Consider the following 18,541-nt stretch of genomic DNA (forward strand, 5'->3'; position numbering starts at 1 on the left):
CCGAGGTGGTGGAATGAACTTCCCCTAGAGGTCCCCTAGATACCTTCAAACGATGGTTGAAGCCCTTCATCTTCATGAACCACTTGAACTAACACTTTCTCCCCTGTTCGCTGTATTTGTGTATTTAATAAAACAAAACCCTTTAAACAGTGTTTTAGTCTCATGGTGTCTTAAGTGTGTAACCTAGTGAACCAGAGTTCAGTGTATTCAGTGATAGAGACTTAAAAGCACTTTTGTACATCTCTGGATCAGAGAGTTTGTCACACGCTGTAAATGTAAATGATGTAAACGAGTGAGAAAGAGAGACACTGCAAATGTGCAAACGATGTTAATTATAATCCTGGGTGTGAGGAAGGACACAGCTGCAGAAAGGAGATGTTTTACTGGGGCTTAAAGTTCTGTTATTAAATTGTGTGAGTGTTAATGTACATATATATATATATATGGGCAGAGACAGACACACAGACAGGTCGAGATTCAGGTAGACAGATAAAAAGACAGAATAAAAAAGACAGACAGACAGATAAAAAGACAGATATACAAAAACACAGACAGATGAAAAACATGCAGAATGATGAACAATATAAAAACAGGCAGATACAGATAGAGAAACAGAATCTTTTTGAATCAGCTGTGCTATATAGGGTGTGTGTGTGTGTGTGTGTGTGTGTGTGTGTGTGTGTGTGTGTGTGTGTGTCCTTGTACACGATGACTCACTCAGTAAAGGCCAAACCTTCTCTCCCTCTGTCTCTGTCACTGCAGTGCAGCAGAACTCACGTCACTTCTCCTCCTTTCTTTCTCCTTCTCCCTTTCTCTAACACTGACGCTATAATACGTTATAAGCACACCGACTGTGAGAACAGTTCACCTACCAGCTGCATTTTGCACAATAAACTCTGAAAGCTACAATAAACGATTGTGTTGGTGAACTGATTCTTTAATAAACAACTCCTCGGAGTGAGTCAGTCAGGTGAATCGATTCCCAAACAAATAAACAACTTCTACCTCTTTCTTTGAAAGGTTTGATTTTGTTCCTCACAATAAAATATGTTAACAATATATATATATATATATATATATATATATATATATATATATATATATATATTATCATTCATATATAACTGATGCATTACATTTTAATGATCTATTACATTTATTTTACGTTAAATACTTTCACAAGTGTTAAAGTGTGTACAAACAAGTTAAAACATTAGATGTCTCATGTGAATCACTTCTTGTGAATCAACTGAATCAACCCCATGCACTTGTCCTACACTAACCTAACGTTTAATAAGAATCGATTCACTAAAGCGAGTCGTATCGCACATCACTATTCGACACCTTGTTAAATGTAGACGCTCGCGTTCTAATTGATTCATACGAATCACCGAGGAGTCAGTAAAAACGAATCAAACTCGACCGCTATCCGATCTGTTAAGAATCAGGAACCGATTCATCAGAACGAGCCGAGTCACACACAACATGATTAGCTAGCTAGTAAAAAACGTTGACGTTAAGTTAGATTCTTGAGCAAGATGCTTCACTGTTCAACTAAATACACGATCTATAAAGTGTTTATGATAATAAAATATCGTGTTACTGATGTGAAGGGTTTAGCCAGATAGCTTAGCTACAATCTTAACACATACTTAGACTTGAACTTTACCTGTTTGCTCTTTGTTGTCATCCGATGAGGCATTTTTCTGACTTTGGAGAAGAAAATCTCGGACATGTCTGAGCTCCTGAACGCGACAGAAATCCAGCAAACTGCAGGACATCCTGAAGTACAGCTAACAATTAGCAATGAGAGCTAACTGTGGCTAATGATCATTAATGAGGAGATACAGACAACAGATAAAGTCTGACCCGAATATTATAATATGAGAGAAAAGTCTGTTTGTTAGTTAATGTAGTAAAATAATCGAGCCATAAAGCTGGCAGATGTGTTGTCTCTGCTTCAGGTGACACATCTTCAGCCGGAAAAACAACACACAGTGAAAAGTCGGGCAAAAGTCCAAATCTCAATTCGTTCCCTAGATAGGGAGCATAATTAGGGCACATCTCGTATATAACCTGTGCACTACTTAGTGTGCTTCGTCAACATAAGGACGCGATGTGGGATGAAACCCTTGTAGGTTGCTGCGATTCAGAGAGAAAACACGTCGCCTCCTGCTGTCCTGGAGCAGCACATACAGGTTCGTTTAGAGATTTTAGTTCTTACTTTTCTTACTATGTATTTTCTATTTCTATGTAAAAAAAAAAAAAAAAAAGGCAGTTTTTTTTTTTTTAAGAATTCTGAAAGGAAGAAACAGATCATCTGAAGTCGAGAGAAAATGTCGTTCACATCTGTTGTTTAATAACAAGCATTTTGAATGAAAACATAAGTGCAATAGTTTTATATTTATATCTAACATCGTGATGACAGTCATACATACGGGGTTTTATTTCTATTTCCACAATTTTCCATTAGAAATAATGTTATGTTATAGAATGGGTTAGTATTATGGGATGCCCTGTTCTTATGCTGGGACAAACATTACACAGGAACACGGATACCACCCAAAAATATGACGTATATCCAAGCAGCCTCTTATCGTATAGTTAAAAAAAAAATCATGATGGAGTAAAAAAAAAAGTCATTTTAATGTAATGGGATGTAATAAATGTCTCGATCAGTCGATAACATTTGGGAGAATTTGTTTGATTTCACCCCAAAACATCATAACCAAAGCTGCACAAGTTTAGACATTGAAGAAGCATAGAAGCCTTTATTATCGCCACATATACATTACAGCGTTATTCCTTTCTTCACATACCCCAACTGAGGGGGCTGGGGTCAGAGTGCAGGGGCAGCTATGTACAGTGCCCCTGGAGCAGGGAGGCTTGAGGGCCTTGCTCGAGGGCCCAGCAGTGGCAGCTTGGCTGTGCTGAGCCTTGAACCCCGATCCTCCGATCAACAAACAGTTAACAACCTTAATCAGTTGAGCCACCACTGCCCCGGTTGAGCCACCACTGCCCCGGTTGAGCCACCACTGCCCCAGTTGAGCCACCACTGCCCCAGTTGAGCCACCACAGCCCCAGTTGAACTCCCACTGCCCCAGTTGAGCAACCACAGCCCCGGTTGAGCCACCACTGCCCCAGTTGAACTCCCACTGCCCCAGTTGAGCCACCACAGCCCCAGTTGAGCCACCACTGCCCCAGTTGAGCCACCACAGCCCCAGTTGAGCCACCACAGCCCCAGTTAAACCCCCACTGCCCCAGTTAATCCACCACAGCCCCAGTTGAGCCACCACAGCCCCAGTTGAACCCCCACTGCCCCAGTTAAACCACCACAGCCCCAGTTGAGCCAGCACTGCCCCAGTTGAGCCAGCACTGCCCCAGTTGAGCCACCACAGCACCAGTTGAGCCACCACAGCACCAGTTGAGCCACCACTGCCCCAGTTAATCCCCCACTGCCCCAGTTGAGCCACCACAGCACCAGTTGAGCCACCACTGCCCCAGTTGAGCCAGCACTGCCCCAGTGGAGCCACCACAGCACCAGTTGAGCCAGCACTGCCCCAGTGGAGCCACCACAGCACCAGTTGAGCCACCGCTGCCCCAATTGAGCCACCACTGCCCCTGACGTTATTACAATCACGCCTGGATTTGTTTCACATGGATTTGTCATTGTTTGTAAAAATCCTTTTTATACACTGTATGTTCCACAGGAGACCTCAATATGGAAGTAAGCGTCAGGAGAAAAGCGCAGACATCAAAACACGAAGCCAGAGGAAAGAACAGAGAACGTGTGAGAGCGAGATCTCGACTAACTTCAGATCAGCAGGTGATAAACCACAAGGAGACACGAAACACATCACCACTTTCACACTGAAACATTTCACAAGCTCATCATCATCATCATCTTCATCATCATGCCGAGAGATCTCCTGCCGCTCAGGAGCTGGCGATTAATTCTCTTTAACAACAGACCTGACACCCACACACCTTACTGTTTCTATAGCAACAGCAAACCCAAACATCAACTAAAAGGATTAAATAATTAAACCAGTGAAACGGTCGATAAAGTTTTCTGTAAGGTTAAATGGTCACGATTATGGCAGAAGCCTCCAGTGCAGGGTCATGTGTCGGATTCATGACGTCTTCAGGACAGACGAGTTTACACTTTCTAACGTATAAGAACAGGAAGGAACATAAATCTATTCAAAAACGGACGAGTTTTTCTGTTATTAATGAATGAATACAGATTGTAAGTGCTGATGAGTTCCTGCGGTGAGTCTGATGATGTTTTATCCCTGAGATCATTGTCTCCTCTTCAGTACCTGCTGTTTTCTCCGTGGAGCTTCACGGCACGCGTCCGCTCCGTCCTGAGGAGTGTGGTGACCCGGCTGAGGCAGAGTGTTTTATTCTCCTGGCTGCGTGACGCCACTGTGACGCTAAAGCAGAGCATCGTGGGTGACGGGTCATGGCCCGTGGCCCTGGTAAAGATCGGCCTGTGGCTGCTGCTGCTGTGGCTCCTCTCCAACCTGCACATGGGACTGCCCTGCTTCCTCCTCGCACTTGTCTACTGGCTCTACAACACGTACGGAGGAGGACCGGCCCTGACAGGCTCCATCGCTCTGAGGCAGGAGAAGTGACGGCACTGAGCTCCTCTCCTCCAAACATAAACTGAGAAAAGCTGGAACACAAACACTTAGATCTAAATGCATCCACGTCGACTGTCCAACGAGTCCAGAGTTTTAATAAAAGCTGATTTATTGGTCATTAGTTCATGTGGACTGTGTTGCTCTGAAGCTTTTTTTATATGACACAAATACACAATCAACATCCTTTTATCTAGTAACCAAATCCAGATCGGAGAGTTCACGCTCGTCGTAAAAGCAGCATTCAGCCACAAAGACGTTAAACTAGTTTAGCTTTTATCTCTTATTTATCCTGGAGAAGAACGTCGCCGAGAGAGAGAAGCCGACACGGGCTCCGAGCTTCACGTCTCTCCGATCGAACCTCAGGTTTCTCAAATCAGAGAATAAAAATCCAACCTTTAAAAAAACAATAAAAATCAAATCTTTCTGAAAGATTTATAGAACATTAGAAACTGTTTTGTGGACGTTCTACATCATCATCATCATCATCACAGTTATAAACAGACTAAATAAATAAATAAAATTAATTAGAGGGGGAAAAAATCCTTCCAGGACCAGAGCAGGCTGTCAAATAAACTGCAGTGAAAACAAGTCTGATAGCTACAAGAAATATATGTTACTCTTTACTCATAAAGTCTGATGATAATAATATTAATAATAATAAAAAAAATAATAATAATGCTAAAGAAATATAATGATTATAATAATGCTAATAATAATATTATGATGATAATGCTAGTAATAATGAGTCTAATAAATTATAATGATAATGATGATAAATACTAATAAATAATAATAATAATAATAATAATAATAATAATAATAAAACACGTACACAAATCGGTCAGTAAGTTATTTTACCTCCATTTATTGAGTTTAAAGAACATGAAACCCACTTATACAAATTGTGTGTTTTGGAATAATTTTCCCTGACATCCAATTATAAATTAAGGAGGAAAAAAAAAGAAACAATAAAATTATGACAAATATTTAATAGGCAACAATGTTCACACAAAAAAAGAAAAAAAGAGAAGGGATTCGTGTTAAGATCATGCGAGACTGACAGCGACTTCAGCCAATCAAAAGATTCTCCACTTTAATCTCAGGATCAATAACAAAAGCTGTTTAATTTCCTCTTGTGTTACACAGGGTCTACAGCAGGGGGCGCCACGTCTGCACCGTCCACATCCTTCCTGTCTGACACATTCTGCATTAAACTCAAACACTTGTCTTCCCCAAGAACATATTTATCTTGAACAAACAGAACGACCATCAAATGTCACACCCAAAACTTTCCTTTTAGAAAAAAAAGAGCATTTAACAGGAATTACATTTAAAGTGGGAAAAAAAAATCTTACTTCATTCAGTAATGAGAGACGCCACAGCACTCAAAATCCCCCTTTAACATCAACACTATTATTGTTATTATTATTATTAACAGGACAAAGCATTGTGCAAATACAAGCGTGTGAGATGAACGTCGTGCTGCATCGGAGCCTACAGTGAACCTGCTGCATCGGAGCCTACAGTGAACCTGCTGCATCGGAGCCTACAGTGAACCTGCTGCATCGGAGCCTACAGTGAACCTGCTGCATCGGAGCCTACAGTGAACCTGCTGCATCGGAGCCTACAGTGAACCTGCTGCATCGGTGCCTACAGTGAACCTGCTGCATCGGAGCCTACAGTGAACCTGCTGCATCGGTGCCTACAGTGAACCTGCTGCATCGGAGCCTACAGTGAACCTGCTGCAATATTCACTAAACACTTCATCAGTTTCCACAGACACAGACCTGCTGTTTAATCTGATACTGTCAGGGGTGGGGCAGAGAGGGGGTGGGTGGGGCAGAGAGATAAATAGGGGGAGAGGGTGTGAGGGGCAGATAGAGGGGGTGAGAGGGGCAGAGAGAGAGAGTGGGAGGGGGCAGAGAGAGGGGGAGTGGGAGGGGCAGAGAGAGGGGGAGTGGGAGGGGCAGAGAGAGGGGGAGTGGGAGGGGCAGAGAGAGAGAGTGGGAGGGGGCAGAGAGAGGGGGGCAGGGGCAGAGAGAGAGGGTGAGATGGACAGATACCGAGAGATGGACAGATACCGAGAGATGGGCAGATACCGAGAGATGGGCAGATACCGAGAGATGGGCAGATACCGAGAGATGGGCAGATACAGAGAGATGGGCAGATACAGAGAGATGGGCAGATACAGAGAGATGGGCAGATACAGAGAGATGGACAGATACAGAGAGATGGACAGATACAGAGAGATGGACAAGTACAGAGATGGACAGGTACAGAGAGATGGACAGGTACAGAGAGATGGACAGGTACAGAGAGATGGACAGGTACAGAGAGATGGACAGATACAGAGAGATGGACAGATACAGAGAGATGGACAGATACAGAGAGATGGACAGATACAGAGAGATGGACAGATACCGAGAGATGGACAGATACCGAGGGATGGACAGATACAGAGAGATGGACAGATACCGAGGGATGGACAGATACAGAGAGATGGACAGGTACAGAGAGATGGACAGATACAGAGAGATGGACAGATACAGAGAGATGGACAGATACAGAGAGATGGACAGATACAGAGAGATGGACAGATACAGAGAGATGGACAGATACAGAGAGATGGACAGATACAGAGATGGACAGTAGGTGAAAAGATCATCAGTGAGGAAAACCAAGTGCATGAATGTTGCTGGCAGGAATCGACGCTGTGTAGAGAATCAAACCCAAAGTGAATCCAATGCATTTCATTACTAATACATTAAAGACGTTATGCTGCAGATCAGACGTCTGGCTGCTTAGTTAGCGCTAGAACATACGCTGGGATTAGCTTTAGGTGTCCAATAATAACCAGTCTGAGGAAAAGTGTTAAGTCTCATTCACTTCCTTGAGACAGGAAGGATTTGATGTTGGACGGTAAATAAAGCTCTCAGACCTGGGAGTAAAATAATAAAGAGAGGATTCAGCAGCACAACGTCCTGGTTAGAAGGTCCGTGTCTGTGGAAAAGCGGGAAGTTTTACAACATTGTGTGCTGCGTGACGTTTCACTTCCTCCTTCGCTCGTCCTTTCTCTCCGTGTCACTCGCTCGTCCTCTGAGTCACCGGTGGACAGATAAAAATACCGAAGCCTGAACTTACGACGAGGATGCGTTACATCATACTGTAGTGTGTGTGTGTGCGTGTGTGTGCGTACGTCTTACTGCACTCGTTTCAGAGTGATGTGAGTAAAAACAGTGTGTGTACTGATAAAGATGAACACTTTCAGCTTAAAGCCCCCGGTTTAAATTTGTGAATTAAACACTATGTAGAAATTACGGTAACATCGATATTAATGCCAATACTGCGTCTGTGAGAGAGAGAGAGAGAAAGAGAGAGAGAGAGAGAGAGATCCTCCTTTCGCATCCGTATAATTATTAATATGAGTATTATTAAAAATACCAGCGAACAGGCAGAGACATACAGAAAGCGCTTATCACCTCATCACAGCAAAAAGTATGTACACCCACATTAAGAAAAGAGTAAAGGGAAGAGGGAGAGAGGCTGATTGTGAATAAGTACCACCTCCAGGCTGTGTACGTTTGGGCTGAGGGGGGTGGGGGGGTGCGGTGGTCTGGATGGGCGGGGCAGGTCGCTCACCTCTTCTTCGGGGCCTGTGCGGTGCGGGGAGGTGTGACGGGGCGGCCCGAGTTCACACCTCCGTACTGATACTTAGCCTTCTTCTCTGAGGGCTTCAGGATCTGAGTGAGAGAGTGAGTGGGAGAGAGAGAGAGAGAGAGAGAGAGAGAGAGAGAGAGAGAAAGAGTGAGAGAAAGAGACACACAGACAGAGAGAGAAAGACAGACGAGAGAGAGAGACAGAGACAGACAGACAAGAGAGAGAGACAGACAGACAGACAGACAAGAGAGAGACAGAGAGAGAGACAGAGACCGAGAGAGACAGAGTGAGACAGACAGAGAAAGACAGAGACAGACAGACAAGAGAGAGACAGACAGACAAGAGAGAGACAGACAGACAAGAGAGAGAGACAGAGAGAGACAGAGAGAGAGAGACAGAGACCGAGAGAGACAGAGTGAGACAGAGAGAGAGACAGACAGACAGAGAGAGAGACAGACAGACAGAGAGAGAGACAGACAGACAGAGAGAGAGACAGACAGAGAGAGACAGACAGAGAGAGAGACAGGGAAACAGAGAGATTTATAGGAAAATGTTTAGAGCAATTTGATATACTTGACTGTTCTCCTTTTTCACTTAAAGGTGCGGTCTCCGTTCTTTGAAAAATGCTTCAGAAAACCGAGTTGGGACGACAAACTAAACAAAATCAAAACAAACGTGTAGCCAATGAGCAGAAAGGGGCGTGTTGTCAATATGGGTGGAGAGAGCGTTCAGTGCGCATGTGTGACATTAGCAGAAAGCGGTTTTAACATCGACATGGAGGATAAAAGCAAAGGAAGAAAGACTTACGATGAGGACAAGAAGTAGGACGTGTTAATATAGGATCAGCTTTCCAGCGCTGGAGAGAACTGAAGGAGCAGGAAGTTGGCCACATATTCACAGGTTGGAGTTTCCTGAGTCAATAACTCCTGAGCTAAACGCTGTTACTACACAAATAACACCTCTTTTCTATCGTAGTAATGTAGAGAGGCAGCTACAACCGCGTTTTGTGTAGTAACAGCGTTTAGCTCAGGAGTTATCGACTCGGGAAACTCCGACCTGTGAATATGTGGCCGACTTTACTTAAGACGCCGAGGCGCTTTTTTCCTTCTCGATAGGTGAGTAACGTTGGTTTTGCTTTGTTACACAGAACTAATGTATGCCTTTGTCCTTTACATCATTATGCTTGTGTGGCATTTTTGCTTGTTTGTTTATCTACAATCGTATTGTTCTTCCCTTCAGCTATGATAAAGACACGTTTCTTTCTGTTAGTCGCCTGGGTTACGCACGTATGTGTGGGCGGAGCTATCGATAGAGGGGTGGGACCCATTTGGGTTAGGGGCGTGTTTGTTTTGGTGATTTTATATGTCAACATTGGCTTTCAAACAACGGATACTGCACCTTTAAGTTACTAAATATGATTGAGTTACTGATGATGTACCTGAAAGGAGCACATGAGGGACTCGTCGACGCTCATCATGCCTCCGGCGTTGTCGAACTCTCCACAATAATTCGGGGCTGAGAACAGAGTGACCAACTGCCGCTTCGCAAAGAACTCATACCCGTCCTCCACCACCTACACGTTACGCAGAGGAACAACCAGAAATAATCTGCCATACCACTTCCTGTGAGTGAGCTGTTACTATAGAAACAGCAACAGTTAAACATATAAACCTGTGATTGTCAGAGCTGCGGCTAGAGTTAAAGGAAACGACGCCTTCGGACCAATCAGAAGTGAGATGAACTGAGATTAGAACTGAGGACATGTTTACCTGGTGCGCTCTGCAGATCAGGTCCAGATCGTGACGGTTGAGGAATTTACTGACCACGTCGGCTCCAAAGGTGAAGGACACACCCCGGTCGTTCTCTCCCCAACCCTGCACGTCTTTATCAGGGTCGGACCACAAGAGATCACACAGCAGACCTACAGAGAGAGAGAGGGAGGGAGAGAAAGAGAGCAAGAGAGAGAGAGAGAGAGACAGAGAGGTGAGGGTTTGTTAAGGAGAAAGAGAGGTGGTTAGGGAGAGAGAGGGGGGGTGAGGGGTGGTTAGGGGGAGAGAGAGAGAGAGAGAGAGAGAGAGGTTTGAGTGTTTGTTAATGAGAAATAGGTGGTGGAGGCGATGGGGTTGAAGTGTTGGTTAGTGACAAGAGCCTATCTGTGGGTTAGGGTTGTTTAGTATATCCGATAGTGATAGATCGAGAAGCCCCTTTTATGTTCTCGCGCAGAGCAGGAGAGGTCTTAAATCTTCTCCCTCTCGCGTGCTCCTCCTTCCTCTTTTTCTTTATGTCTGTTTTTTCAGTCGAGCCGTTGTTCGCTCTACCCTTGACTTTCTTTCTCTCTTGCCCCTCTCGTCTTTCTCTCTGCTCTTTTTTGTTTATTCCCCGTTTTTCTTTTTTTTTACCTTCTCCTCTCTGTTCCCTCTCTTCTTTTTTATTATCTCTCTCTCTCTCCTCCCTCCTCTTTCTTTCTCTTTTCTCCCTCTCTCTGTTCTCTCTCTCCTGTTTCTTTCTGTCTCTTTTTTGTTCTTTTTTTTTCCTTCGCTCTCTCTCTCGTCCTCCGTTTTCTTTCCCTTCATCTCTCTCTCTCTCTCCTCTCTCTCTCCTTCTCTTTCTCCCTCTCTCTTTCTCCCTCTCTCTTTCTCTCTCTTCCTTTCTTCTCTTTTCTTTTCTCTTTTTTCCCTTCTCTCTCTCTCTCCTTTTCTCTCTCTCTTTCTCTCTGTTTTTCTCCCTCTCTTTCTTTGTTTTGTTAGGGAGAGCGAGAGGGACATTTTTACATTATACATTAACTGATGAACTATAAATAGTTGCTGACAGATTTAGACTTTAATCCCTACACACACACACACACACACACACACACACACACCTGTATCAGGAACGTCCGTGGGCCTCATGATCCTTCGGATTTGCTCCATAGACTGCAGGTCAGGAGAGAGACCTGAGGAGAAAGAAGAATTACACACTGATGAACACACGACTGTATCAGGAGCTCCTCAACAGAGACCAGTAACAGACGACACAATAACAGACGACACAATAACAGACGCCAAAATAACAGACGCCAAAATAACAGACGCCACAATAACAGACGACACAATAACAGACGCCACAATAACAGACGCCACAATAACAGACGCCACAATAACAGACGATAAAACACAACAATAAGGCAGAGAATCTACACTAGACATGCCGGACTTTAGACCCAGTCCAACAAGGCTGTTATAGACTAAAGTCTAAAGTTACTTCAGTGAATTCGCTGCTACTCAAATGTAGGAAACAAACATTTCCCCCAAGGAGCTTTTCATCAACACATTTTAGCTGTTGAACATTTTCTATATTCGGGGGAGAGAGAGAGCGAGAGAGAGAGAGAGAGAGAGAGAGTCGTTTACCTCCGTGGCAGCAGAAGATCTTCTCGTCGATGATGGCAGCGATGGGGAGGCAGTTAAAGCAGTCGGTGAAGGTTTTCCACAGCTTTATGTTGAACCTGCGCTTACCTGTAAACCACATGCACCACGTACAGATATAACACACATGTAGCTCGGGTTAAAAAGTCAACGACCCAAAAAAAAAAAAAAAAAAAAAAAAAAAAAAAAAAAAAACCCCGGACTCACACTCGTCGTAGAAGCCGTAGATGCGGTTGATGGAGGCGCACTCGTGGTTGCCCCTGAGCAGGAAGAAGTTCTCAGGGTATTTGATCTTGTAGGCCAGCAGCAGGCAAATGGTCTCGAGGGACTGCTTCCCTCGGTCAACATAATCACCCAGGAACAGATAGTTTGCCTCTGGGGGAAACCCGCCGTACTCGAACAGCCTCAGCAGGTCGGTGTACTGTCCGTGGATGTCACCTGCAGGACGACACGCCATTATTATCCTGCTAAATCATACAAAGTTTTTTGTTTGTACTGATAAAATAAGATAAAGGAACACAAATTCGTGGCACACAAAAGTGTTTATTCATAATTATAAGACCGAACGCAAATAAGAGCCAAATCCCACCGAGTTACTGTTTCAGAAATAGTGCCAGATAACTACAGGGAACGAAGAACGGAAGGAGACGGTCGTGTTACTGAGCTGTAATAAATAAATAAATAAATAAATAAATAAGAGGTTTTATTACCAACACGAACAGGACTAAAAATGGAATTTTCTTAAAGGTGGGGTCTCCGATATTTGAGAAAGGTTTCAGAAAACATAGTCGGGATGACAAACAAAACAAAAATCAAAACAAACGTGTAGCCAATGAGCAGAAAGGGGCGTGTCTTGTCGATATGTGGCGGAGAGAGTGTTCAGTGCGCGTGTGTGCATGTTCACAGGTCGGAGTTTCCCGAGTCGATAACTCCTGAGCTAAACGCTGTTACTACACAAAACGCGGTTGTAGCTGCCTCTCTACATTACTACGATAGAAAAGAGGTGTTATTTGTGTAGTAACAGCGTTTAGCTCAGGAGTTATTGACTCAGGAAACTCCAACCTGTGAATATGTGGCCAACTTCCTGCTCCTTCAGTTCTCTCCAGCGCTGGAAAGCTGATCCTATATTAACACGTCCTACTTCTTGTCCTTATCGTAAGTCTTTCTTCGCTTTCTTTCTTTGTTTTTATCCTCCATGTCCATGTTAAAACCGCTTTCTGCTAATGTCACACATGCTCACTGAACGCTCTCTCCACACATACCGACAAGACACGCCCCTTTCTGCTCATTGGCTACACGATTGTTTTGTTTTTTTGTTTTGTTCGGTTTTCTGAAGCGTTCCTCAAACATCGGAGACCGCACCTTTAAGATCGAAATGCAAAAACGAGCAACGTTGTTATAAAGTTTGGGCTAAAATGAACAGATCTTTTACCAACGAATCAGTCGTGGTATTGCCGGCCCGGGACTCGAACCCACAACCTTAGGGTTAGGAGTCAAACTGTTAGGCTGAAGATGGGGTTTAAAAAGTAAATGCCAAACTGACCCTCACTCGAGGAAAGGGTCAAGAATGTTAGTGAAAAACTGACCCTCGTGACCATCAGGTCAACACCACCGATGCAGAACTAACACATACCTGGATCCCTGGTAAACAACCTCATTGCATAGCTGACCTATAAACAAAGACTGGGCCGACAACATTTATTCCAAACTGCCCCTTGCTCAGAGATGGGGTAACTAACTCTGTATATGAGATCAGGTCAACAACGATGATGAAACATGGACACGGTCCAGGTTCAGAAACGCAGTATCGGTGGCTGCTGGCAGCGATTCGGCGATATTTTCTGCTTGTTACACTGCGAAAGGAATTCCAGAGCCTCGACTTTCGCGCTCTAACAGCCAACTGTTGTTGAATTTACACTTCCCTCCCTCGGTTTTCACACACACTCGACGTGGGTCGGACAAAGTAGAGAGATCTCACAAGACTGGTAAAGTTAGGAGGAACGAATGCTTGCGCTGTGTGTAACGTTCGGCTCGACGAAGAAGAGAAGAATCAGGAGTGTGTGTATGAAGTATGAGCGAGAAGCTTTAGGGTTAAACAGGCGGCTCCCCACCCCCCCCACAGTGTGACCACAGTCCCGATGGCAGAGAATAAAACACAAGTGAAGATTCGTCAGCATCGCGATATCTCAAACACAAGACATCTTTGAGTATAATTAAATCGTTCTCTCAGCACAGGGGTCGGCGACCCGTGGCTCCGGAGCCACAAGTGTCCCTTTAATCCCTCTGCTGTGACACGTATACAGTGACGTCACACTCGGCTCTGTGATGCTCTCTAACCGACGGAAAGACAAACCGGTTCTTAGAAGGTTCTCCAGTGGAACCGACTTTGAACCAGCACCAGTGTTAGCTCTGAACCAGCACCAGTGTTAGCTCTGAACCAGCACCAGTGTTAGCTCTGAACCAGCACCAGTGTTAGCTCTGAACCAGGACTCGGTTCTTTTTGGTGGAAAAGGGGTATTAGAGTGTTTAAGGTTGTCGACCCCTGGCTTAGCACTTCTCAGGTTGTTAGGAAGATGTGCAGAGATCCTGCGGTCGCTGGAGACAAGAGGCTTGAGCACTGGAAGCTAAACAGAAATAACTTTTCACACTTTATGCAGGTTTCTGGATTTGATCCCTGAAGCTGGTTTCTTCCTGAACGTGAGGCTTCCTTGGGGATGTTTACTGAGTAACACAACTGGTGTATCACATCACATTACCTTTAAGAACCGGTGAGGAGTTACTGATAGAAAAACTAATAAAACAGAGTTTCTGTAGATCTCGAGCGTATGTTCGCGGTCTTTACGGCACGATGAATTGCCGTTCCTCGAAAAATAGGAATTTTTTTTAGACAAATTCCCAACACAAAAGTGGTGTATAGATATTTGGGAATTGTTGTATGTGAATGTAAAGCTGTGGGTACAAGCCCCGCCCACAAACAAGCCCAGAATCGGTCCTGAGCACAGAATCGCGTATTCGGACCAAGCACAAATGACCTGTGAACACCACCACAGTGTGAGGTGTGTTAGCAGGTGTTCTGAGAAGATAAGGGACTTAGATCTGTGAGGGTAACGAGGGCATGTAGGGAGACGTGAGCCGTCATCACACAGGGACAGAGAATACGTCTTAATGACGTCCTGATCACTCGCCATCAGTTAGTCACACACAGCTCCATAAAAACACATCAAACTTTTAGTCTGACACACAAAGGTCAAAGACGCACAAGGTCACAAAGTGTGTGTGTGTGTGTGTGTGTGTGTGTGTGTGTGGTGTTAATTGTGCCTACACAGACGGGGCTTCTTCCAGAACTCCTGTCCTCATTAGGCTTATATTTATAACTTGCTCTACTTACTTATGCACAGACACACACACACACACACACACACACACACACACACATACACACACACATACAGACACACACACACACATACAGACACACACACACACACATACAGACACACACACACACACATACAGACACACACACACACACATACAGACACACACACACATACAGACACACACACACACATACAGACACACACACACACATACAGACACACACACACACATACAGACACACACACACACATACAGACACACACACACACACACGATGAATCTAAGAATAATGTTAGTCACTACTACTGTTATAGTAGCTGATACTCCACTGTCTTTCTTGGGGGGGGGCACAGAGAGAGAGAGAGAGAGAGAGAGAGAGAGACAGAGAGAGACAGAGAGAGAGAGAGAGTATTTATTGAGTGTAGATCAGTGTAGTAACAGGGTAATGTACAGTACTTGGATGTGTTGTGTAAGTAAATGTGTAACAGTGTTTGTTGTGTAAGTGAATCTTGGCATGAGCAGGACTGTGGGTTTGCAGCTGTGTGTGTGTGTGTGTGTGTGTGCGCGCAAACGAGCGTGTGTGTTTCAGGCGTTTACAAGTGGGAGGACAAACTATTTCTGTATGCTGACTGAGAGGAGTTTGGGTCCGAACTCTGTGTGTGTGTGTGTGTGTGTGTGTGTGTGTGTGTGTGTGTGTGTGTGGTGAAAGTGTATGCGATATGAGAAATCCACCAACAGCATGAAGGCGAAAGAGGGACAGAGAGTCGAAGGCTATAAAGCGAGGAGAGAAAGGACAAGAGAGAGGGAGAGAGAGAGCAGCTAAAATGTATAAAGATGACACTCAGCACGCCTTCAGTTCATCCTCCTCGATTTGTACTCTTACATTCCATCCACCTCTCTTAATTTACTTCATCCCTCCATCCATCCCTCCATCCATCCCTCCATCCATCCCAAAATCACGAGCATGATCACTTTCCTATGTGAAGCGCATGATAAAATATTTTCAGCACCTTTAATGATTTATCTCGTGTTTCCTACCAAACAATGCAGGTTTGATTCTGTCCATTTTTACTCACGGTAAAGAGAGAGAGAGAGAGAGAGAGAGAGAGAGAATCGGCATGTTGGAGCTGTTATATAAAACACATCTCAGTGCAGCCTGAACACTTAAAAACTTTACAACTAAGTTTTAAATATTTTCCTGCCCTGTGTGACCCTGACAGATAGAGAGAGAAGAACAAAGAGAGAGGGAGACAGAGAGCGAGAGAGAGAAAGAGAGAGAGCAGAACAAATGGGAGGAGGATGAAGAGGTGGATGATTTGGCAGCCGTACCACAGATTTTGAGTGGTGCCTCCAGCTCCAGCAGGATGGGCTGACTGAGGAAGATCTCTCTGGATTTAATACACAGACCTCGAACCTCAGCCTCCGTCATCTGGACGATCTTCCCTGGGCGACATCCTCGCACTGAGAGAGAGGGAGGGAGAGAGAGGGAGAGAGAGAGATAGAAAGAGGGAGGGAGAGAGAGAGAGAGAGAGAGAGAGAGAGAGAGAGAACAAAACACACAGATTCATCATCATCATCATCATCATCATCATCATCACGTCATCACTCTTACAGCCAAAATTCACTAAGATGTTAAAGCCTGATTGGTCATTAGGTCACCGTTTCTATGGTAACCGCTCATGCACAACTAAAACTCTGTACACAGCGTGTCTCTGTAACACGACAAGCTGTGGTTTAGTCCTCTGATTAACTAAAGGGATGAAGGGACTAGGCTTTAATGCTGAATATAACACGAGTGAAAACTTTATCATGATACACACAGGGGGGCAGAGAGAGAGAGGGAGAAAGAGAGGCAGACCAGAGAGAGAGAGAGGAACAGAGAAACAGAGAGAGGGGGACAGAGTGAGGGGGGAGAGAGAGAGGGACAGAGAGAGAGAGGGAGAGAGAGAGAGGGGCAGAGAGAAAGAGAGGGGGGACAGAGAGAGAGAGAGGGAGAAAGACAGAGAGAGACAGGGGGTAGAGAGAGGGAGAGAGAAAGAGATGGACAGAGGGAGAAGGGGGGACAGAGAAAGAAAGAGAGAGAGAGACAGAGAGGGAGAGAGAGGGGGACAGAGAAAGAAAGAGAGGGAGAGAGGGGGGGGGGCAGAGGGAGAGAGGGGGGGGCAGAGGGAGAGAGAGGGGGAGGGGGCAGAGAAAGAGACAGAGAGAGAGGGGGGGGGGCAGAGAGAGACAGAGAGACAGAGAGAGAGAGAGAAAGGGACAGAGAGAGAGAGAGAGAGAGAGAGAGAGAAAGGGACAGAGAGAGAGAGAGAAAGGGACAGAGAGAGAGAGAGAAAGGGACAGAGAGAGAGAGAGAGAGAGAGAGAGAGAGAGAGAGGGACAGAGAGAGAGAGAGAGAGAGAGAGAGAGAGAGAGAGAGAGAGAGAGAAAGGGACAGAGAGAGAGAGAGAGAGAGAGAGAGAAAGGGACAGAGAGAGAGAGAGAGAGAAAGGGACAGAGAGAGGGAGAGAGAAAGAAAGGGAGAGAGAAAGAGAGGACAAGATGCAGCCGTCATGTACTAAACTTCATCCTTAAACAACTCCAGTGTTTCTCCTGTTGTCATAAACTACAGTGTGTAAAGTGTGTGTTACATCATCAACACACACCGTTGTGTGTGTATTGTGTGGTCAGTCATATCTCTCACACACACACACACACACACACACACACACACACACACACAGTTAACCCTTAAACCTCCTTTTATCCAAGACACGATTTACAGTATTTGTGCAGCGTTCAATCACGATGCGATTTCGTGTTGCATTGAGATTTAAAGCGGTTTTAATCCAACATTAGGACACAATCACAAGACTCCAATATACAGATCCGAGCTTTCAAAATTCTGTCCACAAAACACAATAATGTAAAACAATTTTTTACTGAAATAAGAATATTTCGGCATCAATATTAAATCACCACAAAGAGTAAAAAGTCAACAATGTTCCCAGCGCTATGTGCTGACTTACACACGTTATAACACGTTATTACACTTACTGTACCGCTCAGTTGAACAGTTCAGCTTTAATTTTACAATAAAATAGTCATTTCAGTGGCATTTCAGACGGCGGTTGCTAAGCTAACTAACCACACTGTTTGTAAACATTAGCATCTCCAAGCTAACGCTGACTAGCCGCTAGCACGACGCGCTAACTGCACAAATGCTGCACATTCACCTATTCAGCAGAAACCAAACGCACTGAGGAGCTTCGAGTCGATTAAAAGAAAAGAAAACGAGTTTAAAACGATCAGTTAAACGTTACCTTCCAAGAGCCGAGAGATGAGGCTGTCTACGTTCAGTTCACCTTCCGCCATCTTCTAATCTGAACTTCAGCGCTGCAATGTGACACTCACCGCTAGAGGGCGCTGATAACAGTGCAAAACTTACGTGTTTTTTTACTTAGTGACCGCTGG

The 18,541-nt window shown here is 44.7% G+C and overlaps 3 protein-coding genes across 7 annotated transcripts in view; all 3 read right to left on the minus strand.

Moving 5' to 3' along the window:
• Positions 1-1,809, minus strand: part of rab3gap2 (RAB3 GTPase activating protein subunit 2 (non-catalytic)) — a 23,126-nt gene extending 21,317 nt beyond the window's left edge. For 3 of the 4 annotated variants that reach the window (XM_047821251.1, XM_047821252.1, XM_047821250.1), the window contains exon 1: positions 1,670-1,809. In XM_047821251.1, coding sequence (XP_047677207.1) covers positions 1,670-1,781 — 112 coding nt within the window. In that variant the 5' untranslated portion in view covers positions 1,782-1,809. The remainder of the gene's footprint in view (positions 1-1,669) is intronic. The other variant, XM_047821253.1, reaches the window with a different exon arrangement.
• Positions 1,810-5,487: 3,678 nt separating this feature from the next.
• On the minus strand, positions 5,488-7,395 carry LOC113641414 (BCL-6 corepressor-like protein 1). Of its 2 annotated transcripts, XR_007144518.1 has the most exons (3): positions 6,386-7,395; positions 6,193-6,333; positions 5,488-6,140 (listed from the first exon to the last, which is right to left on the minus strand). XR_007144518.1 is itself a non-coding variant. In XM_047821501.1 (2 exons), the coding sequence occupies exons 1-2, from the start codon at positions 7,393-7,395 to the stop codon at positions 6,297-6,299; spliced, it is 1,047 nt and encodes a 348-aa protein (XP_047677457.1). In that variant the 3' UTR covers positions 5,488-6,296. The 2 variants fall into 2 exon arrangements, 1 of the variants encoding a protein (XP_047677457.1); XM_047821501.1 differs by having other exon boundaries at positions 5,488-6,333.
• On the minus strand, positions 5,488-18,541 carry ppp1cb (protein phosphatase 1, catalytic subunit, beta isozyme). Its single transcript, XM_027144148.2, has 8 exons — positions 18,391-18,541; positions 16,418-16,549; positions 11,915-12,145; positions 11,693-11,797; positions 11,167-11,238; positions 10,073-10,224; positions 9,742-9,876; positions 5,488-8,386 (listed from the first exon to the last, which is right to left on the minus strand). The coding sequence occupies exons 1-8, from the start codon at positions 18,440-18,442 to the stop codon at positions 8,282-8,284; spliced, it is 984 nt and encodes a 327-aa protein (XP_026999949.1). The 5' UTR covers positions 18,443-18,541; the 3' UTR covers positions 5,488-8,281.

The sequence above is a fragment of the Tachysurus fulvidraco genome, chromosome 12 (genome assembly GCF_022655615.1).
Source record: "Tachysurus fulvidraco isolate hzauxx_2018 chromosome 12, HZAU_PFXX_2.0, whole genome shotgun sequence".
Classification (NCBI taxonomy): domain Eukaryota; kingdom Metazoa; phylum Chordata; class Actinopteri; order Siluriformes; family Bagridae; genus Tachysurus; species Tachysurus fulvidraco.